The sequence below is a fragment of the Protomyctophum parallelum genome (genome assembly GCF_964188405.1).
Source record: "Protomyctophum parallelum genome assembly, chromosome: 6".
NCBI classification, from domain to species: Eukaryota; Metazoa; Chordata; class Actinopteri; order Myctophiformes; family Myctophidae; genus Protomyctophum; species Protomyctophum parallelum.
Genome location: NC_139701.1, coordinates 22,494,589 through 22,512,325, shown reverse-complemented (window position 1 = coordinate 22,512,325; position 17,737 = coordinate 22,494,589). Strand labels below are relative to the sequence as shown.

At 43.0% G+C, this 17,737-nt stretch overlaps 1 protein-coding gene across 3 annotated transcripts in view; it reads left to right on the top strand.

The window, feature by feature from the left end:
• Positions 1-3,695: 3,695 nt before the first annotated feature.
• Positions 3,696-17,737, top strand: part of farp2 (FERM, RhoGEF and pleckstrin domain protein 2) — a 47,359-nt gene continuing 33,317 nt past the window's right edge. For all 3 annotated transcript variants that reach the window (XM_083767631.1, XM_083767632.1, XM_083767630.1), the window contains exons 1-2: positions 3,696-3,778; positions 4,523-4,762. In XM_083767631.1, coding sequence (XP_083623757.1) covers positions 4,556-4,762 — 207 coding nt within the window. In that variant the 5' untranslated portion in view covers positions 3,696-3,778; positions 4,523-4,555. The remainder of the gene's footprint in view (positions 3,779-4,522; positions 4,763-17,737) is intronic.

Below are 17,737 nucleotides of genomic sequence, written 5' to 3'. Positions count from 1 at the left end.
CAATTTGGAAGAAGATGATGATGATGTGGTTTTATGCAATGAAAGTCTAAATGACAATATGTGTGAAGCTATACCATTACCAATTCTAACATTTCTACAACAGACATCTGCTATCAAAAAATGTCACACACGGCTTGAAGAAGCAGCAGCGCAGGACTCAACATTTAGACGGAAACTTGAGAAATTCAATCTAGCCAACACATCAGTGTCATTAGTGTCTCAGAAATGTTCTAGGACAGAAGTATGCACCATATTAAATAGATTTGTAGAATACACACTTCGGTCTCCTTTCCTTGGAGATGACCTGCTTTGCCTGAAAAGTCTTAGGGCTGTATTTTGCGTGTCTTAAGTACCAGGTCTTATTCCCTAACTTGAGTAAACTAAAGACCTGGAGGCGTGATCAATGCCATTTGGCTATTCTGAGTGGCCAAAGAGCATTGATCACGCCTCCAGGTCTTTAGTTTACTCAAGTTAGGGAATAAGACCTGGTACTTAAGACACGCAAAATACAGCCCTTAGTCTGTATAGTTGTACTCAATGTGGTGACAAGGCCTTACCATCTACAAAGAACATGTCACAATTCATAGTGCAGCCACTTGACGTGTCACAAAAAGGCATCTTAGACACTATTGCACAAATATTACCTGCTCAATCTGAACAATGTGAAACATGTCAGCAGGAAAAGAGCTTATCAACATATGAAGTAATTAACAGCCCACAGACCTTACTTCTCCTGTTGTATGTGTGTATTTTTCGACAGGCCACCATATGCGTCATTGTACATCCTTAAAGATCATAAATGGCATATCTGGACAAATGAATCGAATGACACAGCAGGCTATACCTTTGAGCTGATGCAAAGAACATCCGCTCGACAGCACACAAAGACAGTAGTCACAAGTAGTTTCTATGTCGTGTCATACGAGAAAATAAACAGTCGAGAAATAATCAAGTTTCGTCAGGACAAACAAATGCATAAATGCACAGACAGATGCAATCAACGCACACAAGTGACACCCATTCCAAAGCTAGAGGTAACTCCTTGACCTGACTTAGCTTGCGTAGAGAAAGTGATTTCATGTCAATGCCCCAAGGCACAGCACTTTTTTGAGCGTTGACCCCAGTAGAAGGTCTGCTGCTGTGAATTTTACACCTCTCTCGCTTAGCGGAGAGTGGGGTGTGGTAGAGGACATCTCCCCGAACACGTGGGTATGTCCAGATAGTTGCCTCGCGGAGGCCTCTTTGTCCAGTGTCCATTCTGGGTCCGGAAACGGTACTTTTTGTCAGCATTGACCCCAGTAGAAGGTCTGCTGCTGTGAATTTTACACCTCTCCCGCTTAGCGGAGAGTGTGGTGTGGTAGAGGACATCTCCCCGAACGCGTGGGTATGTCCAGATAGTTGCCTCGCGGAGGCCTCTTTGTCCAGTGTCCATTCTGGGTCCGGAAACGGTACTTTTTTCAGCGTTGACCACAGTAGAAGGTCTGCTGCTGTGAATTTTACACCTCTCCCGCTTAGCGGAGAGTGGGGTGTGGTACAGGACATCTCCCCGAACGCGTGGGTATGTCCAGATAGTTGCCTCGCGGAGCCGTCTTTTGTCCAGTGTCCATTCTGGGTCCGGAAACGGTACTTTTTGTCAGCCTTGACCCCAGTAGAAGGTCTGCTGCTGTGAATTTTACACCTCTCCCGCTTAGCGGAGAGTGTGGTGTGGTAGAGGACATCTCCCCGAACGTGTGGGTATGTCCAGATAGTTGCCTCGCGGAGGCCTCTTTGTCCAGTGTCCATTCTGGGTCCGGAAACGGTACTTTTTGTCAGCATTGACCCCAGTAGAAGGTCTGCTGCTGTGAATTTTACACCTCTCCCGCTTAGCGGAGAGTGGGGTGTGGTACAGGACATCTCCCCGAACGCGTGGGTATGTCCAGATAGTTGCCTCGCGGAGCCGTCTTTTGTCCAGTGTCCATTCTGGGTCCGGAAACGGTACTTTTTGTCAGCCTTGACCCCAGTAGAAGGTGTGCTGCTGTGAATTTTACACCTCTCCCGCTTAGCGGAGAGTGTGGTGTGGTAGAGGACATCTCCCCGAACGTGTGGGTATGTCCAGATAGTTGCCTCGCGGAGGCCTCTTTGTCCAGTGTCCATTCTGGGTCCGGAAACGGTACTTTTTGTCAGCATTGACCCCAGTAGAAGGTCTGCTGCTGTGAATTTTACACCTCTCCCGCTTAGCGGAGAGTGTGGTGTGGTAGAGGACATCTCCCCGAACGTGTGGGTATGTCCAGATAGTTGCCTCGCGGAGGCCTCTTTGTCCAGTGTCCATTCTGGGTCCGGAAACGGTACTTTTTTCAGCGTTGACCACAGTAGAAGGTCTGCTGCTGTGAATTTTACACCTCTCCCGCTTAGCGGAGAGTGGTGTGTGGTACAGGACATCTCCCCGAACGCGTGGGTATGTCCAGATAGTTGCCTCGCGGAGCCGTCTTTTGTCCAGTGTCCATTCTGGGTCCGGAAACGGTACTTTTTGTCAGCCTTGACCCCAGTAGAAGGTCTGCTACTGTGAATTTTACACCTCTCCCGCTTAGCGGAGAGTGGGGTGTGGTATAGGACATCTCCCCGAACGCGTGGGTATGTCCAGATAGTTGCCTTGCGGAGCCGTCTTTTGTCCAGTGTCCACTTTATAAAGTCCATGCACTCCAGTGAATAGCATTTATCCATTTAGATAACTTTATTATTATTATTATAAGGATTTAATTACTTATTCTTACACAGAAACATAATGTGTGTCTTATAGCATCATATAGCATCATTTAAATGCTTAATTTGTAGTTTTAATGTGCAAATTAAACTTTTTTTCAATACTCTAGAGGGTACTCTTATTTTGAAGAGATCGTCCACCGGAAGTCTTAAATTAGCTCACTAGATTAGCTCACTAGACGCTGCCCTTGATCACTAGCTCTTCAGTGCACACAACACAACTATTATGAAGTTGTTGTTGCAAACTGCGGATGTAGTTACAAATAAACAAATGTAACAAAAAACTAAAAACTAAAACAAATTAATTAATATTGAATAGTCACACATAATTTGATCATTTGGAGGAACGCAGGCGAATTAGCCTATCTTCACCAAGCAAGATCCAATTAACCCAAACTCATGCGTGTTGTTTTCCTTTGTTTATAAAGAAATGTGTGAATTAGATTAGAACCGGTGCACATTTTATGTTATAGCCTATTAGATGCATGCATGGTCACTTGGTTAGATAAGTGGGAACGAGGTTGGCCTGAGACATAATGTGACTCATAAGCGTCATGTGAACCATGGCTAGGAACGATCGAGGCTAGATATATGGGCTATGATTGATGGAGGGGATGACTGGATCCACACCTCAAAGTCTAGCCCCGAAACATGACTGTCATTAGCCTACGCCGAACCATCGCTAATCTATTGCATATGGGCTTGTCTGCTTTTGTTCGCTGACACCGATAAATAGATGGAAAACAAATCTGAAAATGTAGTCTCAAATGCAATATTGATATCGATATATCTAAATTCTAAAACTTCGACAAACAGTTTATTTTTCATACATGACACATCCATATTAAGCAACGTAAATCTTCACTCCCCTGCACAATCCGATGCCATTTGAACCAATGGTGAGGCGAAAGGGGTTGCATTACCCAATGACAAAATAGTCTCTGCGCACTCACTCATTCTGACGACGACCATGGATCGGAGTGGAGTAGTACTTTTCGATGGTACGAAGTTTTAGGACTTTGTTTCGAGGCAAACAAAGGTAAGATTGTTATTTTGTAGTTTAACGTCCAGTTTTCCTAGAGAAAAGAAAATGTTGCGAATGTAAACGCAGTGATTCTCCTCTTCGATAGTCTTACATGTCCAATGAGCCTTGTTTAGTTTTGATTATTTTTTCTTTCTGTACCTCACATTCACCGTGTTATATATACACGTCCAGGTCCATGCGTGACTTTGGATAGATTTTAGATTACTTCTTTATTGTATTTAATTTAAGTAACCGTTGCCGCAGCCTAATCGCAACCGTAACATGGCCCAGTAATGATTAGGGCCTGCACGCAAGAACTTAATGCGCTCATTTCTTGTATTCTTTTACCACTTTGGTGTTTATAGTCTGCTTTTTAAAGTTTCTATGCATACTTGAAACACTGCCCTGTGGCTGCATGATTGCATCGATTGTCCACTTTGGAAAATAAGCAAGTTGTAGGCTAGGCTGCATCCTGAAGTTGAATGAGCTTCACACGCTCACTCGAGACTTTCAAGGTATGTGTGGTGTGGTGTGGTAGCCTACAGTACTAACTAGCCTATTCGAGGAAGTCAAAGTTATTTAATTGAATCATGCCCAACAACGCTGTCAAATAATTTGATATACAGACAGCATGATAAACAGGTTTCCCTTTGACTACCATGATCAACATAAAACGTACGTTTTGCTAATGGATTGATTCCTCGATGTCCAGTCCTGCCCTTGACATTTTTTTTCTTATGATCTTTCCTGTATTTGCAGGGGTGAGGTTTTTTACTGTTTCTTTGAGCAGTAATGGGGGAGACCGAGGGATTGTACAGAGTCATTCAAACCCCAGGCACACGGCTGGGGGCCCAATTCAATGCTGGTATCAGTACCTTGGAGCCCGGTCAGAACCTTAGTGTCAACATGGCGAGTGGGGGCAAAAGCCATCAAGGGAGAGGTGGACTACAAATCCGTGTGCTGGGGCTGGATGACACCCAAGAGTTCTATGACGTTGAGGTAAGTTTATTTTCATGACAGCCCCACTTGCAGTTTATATTATCCTTTTTCTGTTGTTATAAGGAGAAATGTAGTACCTTAATTAAACAGAGAGGAGTGGAGACATCATTTTGGTCCCTGCTTAGCAACCTAAGGCTTGGGCTCCCTTGTGACAGCTGCCACATGGCTTTGGTGCTGAAATCCCTTCCTTCTTAAGGCTTCTTACCCAGCAACCTAGTGCTACTCACCAGGCCACACTTTATTTGTTTTCAGGCAATGCTCTGTGCTCAGATTCAGAACCAATGTAGTATCCACCTACCAATGTCTAGCCATTTCTGAGATTGAGAAACGGATCCCATCCAGGGTTAAACCTTGCTTTAATGTCTTTAATTACTTGTTTGACAGTAATTCAATTCAATTGTTACGTTTGTTCCCTTAGCAGAGAATGGCTCCAGTTGGAACATTATTACCTATTGTCTAACCTCTTTTTGAAGTCTGTTGTAATGTCCTTTCCATAGTGTATGTAACTTAAGGCTTGATGAAAGGGGCCGACAGCACACAGCATGTCTGAGCGCAATATTATAGTGGTTCGGTTCATGTGGCCCCTGGCTGTACTGAGGCCATCATCTTTGCCACCACAGCAACCAAAGACTTATGTCCACCCCATGTCCTACTCTCGTCCAACTCTCTTGACCGAAACATAAACAGAGGATTCTCTTAAATCCTCCCCTGTAACAGCATGCAGTCCTAGAACCTTTTTTTTTAATTACCCATTTGTGAAAAGGCAATACTTAACCCCTATTCTTTGTTGACTGGATTCTCAAGGGCTCTATACAAGCCCCCTCCATTGCTCTTTGCTTTAGAGTAAATAAATGTATCTTTGCAAAACAACAACAACCTGACAACAACATGTTGCGATGCGTTGAGAGCTTGTAGATTGGCTACTTTTGCCCCATTTTATCGTATCCCTGGAATAGGGATGCTAGTGTTCTTAAACTGCTTTTAAGGGAATTAATTCAGGGTTTATTGTTGGCCAACATCCCGCCCCTGTAATTGCTTTTAAAAACAAATTGCACTTGCTGAAGATTTGCAGCTACTTTTGGAATGACATGAAAATAAGAGTGCAACGTTGATCCCTTAGGTCTTGGTTTAGAAAACTGCAGTTCCACTTCTGTCGGTGTGTACTTCCTTAGCTGTTGCCGGAGTCATTCACAAGACCAATAGGAAGTAATGAGGAAGGCACTATATCAGAGCAGGTTTCCTGCCTTCTCTAGTGGGACAAATGCATCCCAAACTGTAGTTTCCGCATTAACTAAACCCTCAAGGAAACACTGACAAATGGGTGCAGTGGTTTTTAATTTAACACTGTAATAAAACAGGGTAGTTGCTATTCTGTGAGAATACTGTAGTTTAGTCTTTAGTGTTGATACAATAACTGCTCTGGCCTAAATCCCCCTGTAGCCACAACAATAGTGGTTCTGACAGCTGTAGTTTGGGAGCACTGTGCACTGCTGACTGCACTGTCTACAGACATTTCATAATCTTATGCACCATATGTTGTCTTGAAGTCTCATGCTAATGGCCTTGACAGACAGTCACATTTTAATTTGTGTGGAAGTGGGTCTCTGTTTGCTGTTGAAGGGGGAGCTAGGGGTTATAGTAAACCCTACTGTATATACTTTGGTCTCCCACTGACTCCCAGGGATCTATACTTTGGTCCACTCCTTTTCCCCCTCTACACCAAGGACCATATCTTGGCATCAGCCTTACCCCTTATCCCTAAACATATTAGCCATATTTTACTATTTAAAAAAATATTTAATGGTTCATCTATCGACAGGTTGTGATCGTAGATTGGCTATTTGAACTATTTTTAAATGTTTTTCAAAATAGTAAAAAATGATGAAGTTTAGGGATAAGGGGTAAGATCGAGCCCCAAGTCTCTTTGCAAACAAATAGACAATCTATAAGCTTGTACGAGAAGAATAGGAAAATATCTGCTACTTTTGCCTATATTATGACATGCACAGAATAGGGACAATAAGTGCGCACTTCAAAGTAAGTGAAGACTATAGCCGGTGACGGGCGGAAATGAATGGCCACGTGGGGGGATTGGGGGGGGCACTTTGTCACTGCGCAGGCAGACTTCATTTAGCCAACAGCAAGATGGTGTCTGAGAAGCTCTGTTGTTCACCACTGCCTGCTTTATGTTGCTGTTAATTCAGTCTGAAGAGTTGTGGCCTGGCAAGGGAGGACAAGCTTTTATCTGTTTATTGACACACTGGGTTGCAGAGCTGAACACACAGACAATATCGACAGTGAAAAGAAGACATGGTTTTCATACTTGTACTTTCAATTACATTTTCCTGTTCCTTGCCAGCTTGTGGAACATTCTCCTTTATCATTTACTGGACTATATGAGATAAGGTTGGGTTACTTAAAAAACAAAATACTGCTCGTTTCTTTCTGCTTGCGTTTATATTTGCATTTATATATATGACTTATGTATAGGAAAAAAGATTTAAGCAATAGCCTACTTCATTTTCCTCTGGCTTGTAATTTAATCTTTTTTTGCTGTGCCATGAACACTGTATGCAAAAATAGATACAAAATTGTAGTGTTGAATGCTGTTGAAGGTTTGTGGCCAATGGAAACAAGGAACTGTATCCTCCCATTTTTAGACTCTTAGGGCCCTATCTTGTGCCACCCCTTAGCCCTTATCCCTACACCTATACCTATAGCCGATCTACATCGACACGCTGTGAGCTTGTAGATCAGCTATATGAACTCTTTTTTTAAATGGTTTTCAAAATGGTAAATAATTATAATGAGTTTAGGGATAAAGGGTAAGGGGAGGCACAAGATATAGCCCATGTCTTGATTTGAGTGTGTCCTGGTTTTTGGGTTGTCCAAGGCACTTACCTTGTACTCTGGTTCACAACATTTGCTGCCTGCCAGAACCTATATATTTCTGCTCATGCTCCACTTCATATTGTCTAATGAAGAAGCAGAAATAGGGCTCACAAAAAAAGAATGTACGTGAGAATGTCTTCTGACCTCACATGTTGTGTTGTTTCTGGACGATTGATCGTTTTTAGATAGCGCCGTACATAGACTGTAAATGAATGACACTCACAGCAGACCACAGGTCACATTACGTGGTTTCATTGCTGTGCACTTCAAAAACAAATTGTGAACCACTGGAAACAAATCGGATCACACCGTGCTTTGATGTGTCGATCCGTCATCTGTTGCAGGTAACTGGCATGATCGTCATCAACAGCAAACATTATTTGCCTGTGTGGCTCTTGTGTCTCCAGGACCCTCCCACATCCCCAACACAGGAGAAAGCTCAGCCTTGTGGTTTCAGGGCAGGGAAACACAGGCCCCTTTTATCCTGCATGGCCAGCCCCTTTGCTGGCCTTCGCGTCCAAGCTCAAAACACGCAAAGGCCTTAGTGAGGGTGGGATGTGGAACCTAGCAGTGTGAGAATGTGGTACAGTATAGGGCACCGGTGGGAGGGGATCCGAGCTGGCCCAGGCCAGGCTTTGCTCGGCGTTGGCAAACAAGCACATAAATAGCAAGGTTGACAACCGAGGGGGTTGGGGATAGGAGGGGGATGGGGGGCACAGAGGGACAGCCTCCAGTGTTTAAAAGAGCAGCTCAGAGCAGTTGTAACTTGTGTCCAGTGAGTGGAGTTTGAGCCCGAGTGCTTGGAGGGGGGAGGGGCACTTCTCAGGAGGAGTGCAGACCCACAGGAAGTTAGGTCAGCCGATTTCAAAGACCGGCTTTATGCTGAAAAACATGGAGACTTTTCTTGTTTTGGTCACATTTCTAAGACAATAATTTGATGACTGGGTTATTGGTCAATAGGAGACTCCTTTGAGTTCGCCAGTCATCAAATTATTATCTTAGGAATGTCACAAAATAAATAAATAAAATGAATTCAAGGCTTCATGGGATGTGTAATTGATAGGAAATTAGATTTTGTTTTGGGGGGGTGAACTACTCCTTTTAATAAATACAATTTCTGACGACAAAAATGTAAAAATGTCCTCGTGCATTATGACCCTAAAGCAGTCATTCCCAAACATTTTACTTTGAGCTCGAGAGACATTTTATGTCTCCAGGACCCAAACGAGTAAAATAGCAGATAGCAAATGGCAGATCTACAAGCTCACAACACGTTGCTATGACTTCCATAGTAGACAACCTCTGCCGTCGGCAGAGAGAGGCATCACCAAAAAGACTTAACATGAATCCTTGCACAGTATTGTTGCGTTCACACAGGCAGATTAAACAATGCAGTCTACCATTCATTGTCAATGGAAGCCAGCGACATGACGTTGCAAAGACGCAATGATGCATGTACTGTAGCTGCTCCAAATCAACTCGTGTCTTTACATCATTTCATCTGCCTGTGTGAACGCACCATTAGACTTTATTTAAGCATGTTTTTGAGGGGTGCTAGACCCTCCTATGCCCAGCTTTGTGTGTTTGTGTACCCCATAGCGATGATTTGATTGGCTGAGCACCCCATAGCGATTTGATTGGCTGAGCAATGTACGTATTGAGGAAAAAAAGTGAGGACAGAAAAGTGAAGTCGCCAATTGTGATTGGCCGGAATGTGATGTATGATGATTTATGTATCGAGTAATAATCAGGGATTGGACTAGTAATGTCATTCATGATTTACAATTAAATAAAAAAAAACTGACCTTAAGAACGGGTTGATGGGCCCAGGCCGTAGCGTAACGGTCTGGGCACCGGACTGGTAATCCAGTCGCAGTGTGCCGCGGGTTCGACTCCCGGACCCGACACGGCCTTTACTGCATGTCATCCCCCCATCTCTCTCCCGTTTCCTGTCAGCCTACTGTCTGTCTCTTCAAAAATCAATAAAAGGCGTAAGCCGCAAAAAAATATCTTAAAAAAAAAGAAAAAAGAACGGGTTGATGGCATCATTGGCTGAAATGATGACAGACCGTCGCCACCAGACGCAGGCTGGCATTGGCACTCTGGGGCTTATGCATGATGTGGAATATACATCTTAACTTCTAAGAAACTATTTCTGCAATAGCAGCCGTTCAAGTGTTAATCTGTAGTTCTGTGGCATGCTGCTCGTGTTCCTAATTACAACCACTAGCTCAGCTGTCAACCCTGCCCAGGCCTCCCACCCTACCTCACTCTGTAGGTTGAAAGTAAACAGTGGCTAGGCCTAGACGGACGACTCAGAAACAAGACCTCATTCGGATTTAACAAAGCGGCACAGCATAATCAAGAGTAGAGACGGGAGAGTTGTTTTGTCTTGCTTTCTCACGCTGTCAGATCAGATCTAATGCTTCTAAGCCATGGGTAATGGTCAAATGGCTCAGAAAGAGGTACTGTGTTCATGCGTGGCCGCCAGGCTGATGTTTACAAGTGTCTGGGTGACACAGCAGACGTGACCAGAGCACAAGGCCCAACTGAACGCCTGATCCTGATTACCGTTAGCCAGTGTGTTAAACGCTCTGGCTAGCTCTCTCATCAGGGTGCGCCGTTTAATGTTTCAACGCCATGCCTGAGATAAGAAGATTAATCTACCTTTGTCCAGGGAGCACAAGATTTGATTAATTTGGCGTTAATAGAGCATTTTTTTAGCTTCGTTGCTAGTCTGTTGAAGTCTGCACCGCTAGTGTCCACGTAAGAAACAGCCAAAATCCCCACGTGCACGCCATCTTTATTTACATTATGGCTCATAATGAGATGAAATGGGCATGATCGGCACCTAATAAAACATTAATTCAACCTCCCGCCAATCAAAACACTGATCGCATCGTTGGTAAGCCTTGTTGGGCCTCCGCAGAGCCGGGGGCTGGAGTAGTTTCACTTTCAGCCAAAACATCTTCGCTCATGTTGCATATTCGGCTGCCACCTGCTACCTGGTGTTGAAAGAGTTAAGCAAACAACACTAGGGCTGCAACTATTATTGTCTTAGCAATTATCTTTTGATTAAAGTAGCTATGAGCAAAAATGTCGAGTTTAATTTAAAAAAAAAATATTCAGACGGCCAGCAATGAGTAAAACGCTCCCAGCTTTGTCATTGGTCGAGGAAGAGGGGGGCGGTGGCTCAGGGGTAGAGTGCCTGGATGGTAACCGTAAGGTTGCCAGTTCGAACCCGGGCTCCCCCAGAGTTACTGTCGAAGTGTCCTTGAGCAAGACACTGAACCCCTAATTGCTCCCGATGTGCTAGTTGGTGCCTTGCATGGTTTCCGCTGCCATCGGTGTATGAATGGGTGTGTGAATGGGTGAATGTAATGCACAATCTCTGTAAAGCGCCTTGGATAAAGGCGCTATATAAATGCACCATTTACCATTTAATAAAAAAAACTGTCGAAATGACCAATCAGGAAGTAGACAGGCAAATCGACCAATGGCAAAGCTTCTAGGAAAATCTTTGAATGCAGATCATTGCGGCCCAAAGATGTGTCACAACGTTTTACCCATTGTCAGCTGTCTGAATACCCCCCCAAAAAAAGGTAAAGGCTTTAATCAAGTAATTGATTTGTTTTTCTATTTAGAATCCTTCATTTCTGTGCAGAACAGCCACGAGGAGCGAGGTTGTGACACACAAACCGACACGTTACTAAAATATTAATCATCTAATATGGGGGGGGTGACAGCGCTTCTTTCACCTGACAAATATCACTGTGATCATTTCTTGTTTACTTATCAGAGAATCACGATAAATAAAAATCAAGAATCTATTTTTGCTATTGTAAACAATTGTGTATACAATAAATCAATTATTTTAATGAAATGTATTTGTTAAATCGATTAGTTTGCTCTAAACAATACTGACCCATATCGAAGGGACGCTGCAATTAAAGCCCAATGGGGAGCCTTTGAACTTGTCTTTGAATTGTCAAATTGTTCTCAGTCTTGTGAAAGTAGCTGCTGTGGCAGTGAGCTGTAAAACGTAATGTCAATGAGAAATCTCAGCCTGGTGCCAAGAGCACAACAATGTACATCCTGCTGTGTCAAACACAAGCCCCGACACGGACCTGCCATCAGTAGGATGTTCTGCTTGTTGCTTGCCGTTCACTGTTGGGCAATAAAATCTGTGTTTTTGACAAACTACGTCATGCAATATACAAGCCCGCTCTGGCATGAATTTATTGTCCCATTTGGATTAACACGGTTTGTTTTTGTTTTCCTTTCTTTTCTCAGTAAACAAGACTAGAGTAGTCGATCTTCTCACATAGCTGGGTGCTTGTTCAAAACACGCAATCCAAGCCCCCATTCTCCTGAAGAGGATGTGCCTGCCAGAGAAACATGTGTGTGTCATAATCCCTGGTGCTTGTGGGGCTTGATTAAGTGACCCACTGACCTGCCTTTTAATGGCAGAGCTCACAGATGAGACTGAGAGATTTCTTCTGTGGACCATACATAGCTGGGTGGGAACTGGGAAGAACATGTGTGAACTCACTGTCCAAGTGTCCACTTCAACAGTGTGCATGAACTGAAAAGACCAGACAAACTCAATTCCACACCAGAATGGATTCAAATACTTTGGCTACTGCCAACCAAGCAGAGAATAAAATTGGCACCTGCCTAGATTTGCTCTTGGCTAGTAAAATAAAGGTACAGTAAAATAAGTTTTATTTATGATAAATGTAAGTTGAAGCTCTATATTCTGATGTTAAATGGTAAATGGTGCATTTATATAGCGCCTTTATCCAAGGCGCTTTACATAGATTGTGCATTACATTCACCCATTCACACACGCATTCATACACCAATGGCAGCGGAAACCATGCAAGGCACCAACTAGCACATCAGGAGCAATTAGGGGTTCAGTGTCTTGCTCAAGGACACTTCGACAGTAACTCTGGGGGAGCCCGGGTTCGAACTGGCAACCTTACGGTTACCATCCAGGCACTCTACCCCTGAGCCACCGCCGCCCCTTAATCATTGCTATAGAGTGGTTACTCTTTAATAAACAGAATATACTCTCAGGAGGGTCACCAATTTCAACCAATCAGGAAAGAACTTCCCCTCTCCCTCACTCTCACACAGCATGCACGAAGCATGCACACACTCCTTTCTTGCAAAAATTTACTTCTGTTGTCTGTCCATGCTTCATCATAGAGAAAATCCACCAATCGTAGACTTTGTTGTTCCTCTCAGTATTTCATGCAGAGGTGGATTGTATATTATAAGCACCTCGGGGAAGTCGGCAAAGGTTATTCTGTCCTTTGGGGAAAAAATGGACACATGTTGCTGCATACAATTAGTCAGCGAGGAAATAGAAATGATAACATGTCTGTCAGAAATGTAGGTAACATAATGCTCAGTGGGTGTTACCAAGGTGGCGGCGTTACCAAGGTGGCACCCTTCTCTTAATAAAACTTTGATACGATAAGGACTTGTATGTATTGTGAAAAATTACAAGCTATGTCTGAGTGAATATATACATCTTGTGCGGTACAACATTGCATGCATTGAGGGTTGGGAATATGTACACAGGCTCATGAACAAATGTATACACTACCAAACTCTTGATACTGTCCAGGCGTGCAGAATTGACAAACGGAAGTCAATACCTACTGTGTCCTCTCAAGTAGGCTGATGCTGATAACCATTCATATGGACAAAGTTAGAGGCAGTGATTTGGAGAGAAATGTTTTATTTTTATATTATTTATATATAAATACATACAAGACAATAACAGGAATGACATGTAACCTCATAAACGCAGTACCCACTACCGAAGAAGCTCAAAGGGAGAACAGGAACATCTAATAACGCAACCAATAAAGGCTAATGTATAAAAACTAAGCAACGAAATTCGCTAATAAACTAAAAAGCAAGAGAACCAACATTTGCTATACGTCAAAGCAGGAGCAATGTCTGGGGAAGTGTGTCCATGGCAATCCTTTTAAAGCTCACTAGGGGAATCACAAAAGCCAGGTTGAGTCTGGTCTGTAGGGGGCCGCCAAGGTTTTCTTCACCAAACGGCCATGGTAACCAAGCGGCTAGGAAGCCGATGAGGTCCCATTTCTCCACTGCCTCAGGGAGCCCCTCCAAACACACGACTGTGCGTAATGAACTGTCTTTATACTGTTGGACTTTTTGTTTTACAGCGGTCATCTCTTTTTCTAGTTCAACTTATTGTTTCGTTGTTGTCCTCGTTACAACTGATTCGTTGCTGCACTTCCTCCACCTGTTCAGAAAGCGACGTCATGGAGCTTCTGATTGTATCCAAACTAGCTTGAATATCAGTTGTCTTTTTGAGTGGTGCAACCACTCCTTACGGAGCTTTGTGTGTCTCTGGCTGGGTCTCTGGCTGGCTGTGTCCGTCCCTGTGTCCGAGCACGAAAATAGCGTTAGTTTGGTTTTCATCACCATGTGTTTCACACACACACACACACACACACACACATATTAACTGTACACTACAGTATATGATGATTTTGGGTGTGACGGTACAGTGGGGACCCCCACACGTTAACTCTGTCATTTCTAGACTGTTGCGGACGTCGGGCGGCTTGCCGGAACCGGGCCGGCACCCTGGGCTCGTTCCTGTAGGTCTGGAAGTTCCGGGGACCCCCTGGCGACCCCCACACGGAAGTGCACCACTCACTTCACACGGGTGTGATTTTATCAAACTGTTGGAGCAGCTCCGTTCTGCTTTGCTGAATGGCATTCCACAAAGTTTGTAAAGTGATTTCACCTGAAGCCATTGCGGCTGCTGTAGATAAGTGTTTGTTACAGCGGGGTCTGCTGCTTCTCAGAAGATTCCTTGCTGCTTGTTTGAGTTCCAAAATGTGCAAAATAGTAGGGTCGTTTAGTTTTAAATTAAATAATCTTTTCGGGTGGTATAGCACTTATAATTTCATTTTTAAAATAAAGTGGTGAGCCCTGTGCACGCTGCCTCACACCTGTGCAGCCATGTTGCCTAGATTGCACATATAATTTTCATATATGTGCAAGACTATAGTATATGTACTTCATTGTATGACCGTGTTACACAAATGTCAGATCTACAAGCTCACAATATGTCTGAGCTTGTAGAATTTTCAATTGGCTCAGATTGTGAAGGATAATGCTGAATATCCTGGAGGGGAAGGAGGCTGCAGGGAATAAATTTTTTGCACCCAGGACTGGAGCTCCTTGAATGGAGCTACATTCCTTCAAGAGGTTAATGAGTAACGCAGCAAAGGAGTGGCTTCAGAAAACTCAACCGGCCCAAACTTACTACTGGTCTGCTCCTGAATCTAGTGAAAGGAGAATCACAGAAGAGGTTTTCTAATTTGCTACTGGCTGTTGGGTTTTCTTGGCAAAACCACGTCACAGATTATGTAGATGAAATAATTTGACAAGAATACATTTCACCGTCTGCAGCTAACAATTAACATTGAGGTGTGGCTTTTTGAAGAGGTGACTCTCCTGTAAATCCAAATATTTGCATTGTATTTGGACTAATATTCAGTGTTGGAAAGTAACTTAACTTACTTCAAGTAATTATTACTTTTTTCCAGTAACTAGTTACTTTCACATTGAGTAATAATATTACATTAGCTTTTTTCCCTAAAGTAACTACGGTACTTTACTATTTTCACAAGCCTTATACTGTGGGCTTGAGTGTTTATTTATAATGGTAGACTGGGATTTACAGGCTGCTGATCTAGACTCTGTTACCTACCTGTGAAGTATCGGATGCGGAAGGACGGGCCTTAAACCGTCCGGACCAGAACGCGGAACAAACTGGGTAGTGTGAGACTCGAGTCAGACTGCGAGAGACGTAAACAAACTAAACATGGCGGAGACACCGGCACCGCACCGTGTTATGTTCACTACTTGGAAGTATTGGAAGTATGAATTATGAATTCATACACAGTAAAAACTTTAGTGATCATTTAATTCAAATGAGTGTACAAATGGAACCAAATCGACCCATCATGGTGTGTACACTATACAGTACACTTTTCAGAGTTAAATAAACAAGGATTTTACAATGTAGGCTAGAGAAAAGGGGGGGTGGACTGTTCATTTTGAAAATGCAAAGTAAGACTTTTTTGGGGGTAATGGTAAAGTAATACCTTTTAAGTAACTAGTAATATGTAATATATTCCCATTTTAGAGTAAAACACTGCTAATATTGTTGATGGTTCTACTAATGCAGGTTTTGTACAGCTTGTGTGGGCACATACTATAGCAGGATTGAAACATTGAAATGTCAGTTCACTTCAACAGATTATACACATGTCTGACTCACATTGTTTTCACTGAAGGAAATGCTGGCTTAACTCCCCAAATGTCTCTCAGTGAGTAGATTTAGTTTTCATTAGACAACTCTGCAAACCTGTTTTATATAGCAATTGATTATGTTGAATGATTTCCGTTTCCGATACTAAATTGGCAACTACTGACTGCCACAAAGACCAGAGGCAGTTTTTTTCATTCATAACTGTTGGATGCGGTGCATATTTACCATGTAACGGTGTTGTGTGGATAGTGGAAAGGGAATTCAAGGAACCGTCTCTAAACTAACACTATGGTTTTCATTCTATGGTTGGGGTCAAGTTGAAGTCAAACTGCATTTGGGGGACAGTAAAGCATTTTGTATTGTATTTTTAGAGAGGTCATGATGATGTGATTTATGAGTGCAAATCTTTAATCTGAACACATTTGATTGGATCAAATTGATAACCAACTACAGTATAGTGATCTCTGTGCAGAGTTGAAATGCTTGACTTTTTTTTTTTTTTTTTTTTTGCGGCTTACGCCTTTTATTGATTTTTGAAGGGACAGACAGTAGGCTGACAGGAAACGGGAGAGAGATGGGGGGTGACATGCAGTAAAGGCCGTGTCGGGTCCGGGAGTCGAACCCGCGGCACACTGCGACTGGATTACCAGTCCGGTGCCCAGACCGTTACGCTACGGCCTGGGCCGAAATGCTTGACTTTTGCCAATGCAAACCAGTTCTATTTCATAAGGGTTTTTTAAAAATACAATTTTACATTACAAACAGATGTTTCACTCTATAATTTTCTCAAAAAGTCACAGGCCAGGATTCCAAACCTCAAGTGCAGTGTGTTCTTGGTACATAGCAATTAGTTGCTTCGTTTAGTGAAAACAAACCCCAGAGCGTTGCGAAGGTAAACTTCCCCATGTACGGGCAGTGCCGGGTTTAGTCTGTCTAGAGAGAAGGGGCGGGATGATGGCATGTCTTTTAAATTCAAAGCGAACAAATTACAAATGACTGTCTGATCCCAGCGGTGGCCAGCAGACGGTATTATTACCTTAGCAGTGAGGTGGATCATTAACACATGCCACAAACCTTTTCCTCCTGACTCACCGTTCATTCACGCAGCAGGGCTCCCTCTGTCCTCATACAACAAACATGAATGAACCTTTCCCTTTCTGTAAGCCCCATTCAACTTTCCATGTTCACCTTTTCAACTGTAGCAGACTAGCAGTGCAGGTTTTTAAAGGAAGGGCAACAGATAACTTAAAATATGTACATAGTACTACATACTTTGCTTAGCAGAATTGAAGAAACATGAGGAAATTAGTTCTGTAGTTGTATATTGTATTTACCCAACTTGACGGTACAATATTGGCCTGTAAATGAACATGACATTCAAAACTAGCTTCATTTGCAGCATTGCACTGGAAGCCTTTCTTCTATTTACCACTTAGACATTTAAATGAACTGATTTGGATCTGTACTTGGACTGCTTTTTTCCATCTACACCAAATGTCTTTGCCAAATATAGCCAATATACAAACTCACGAGTCGCAACGTGAAGCGTTGAGAGCTTGTAAATCAGCTATTTTTGGCCAACGTTCCCCCAGAATATGGATGCTGGTATTCAAGTGGTTAAATAAGAAATGATATTGATGATTTGATGTGTCCTTGTATTTGTTTAAAGGAAGCTTCGGTGAGTTTATCTGGTTCTATCTTCTTCCACTCCTGACATCACAGCCTTGAGTATGGGATCTAGGGCTAGA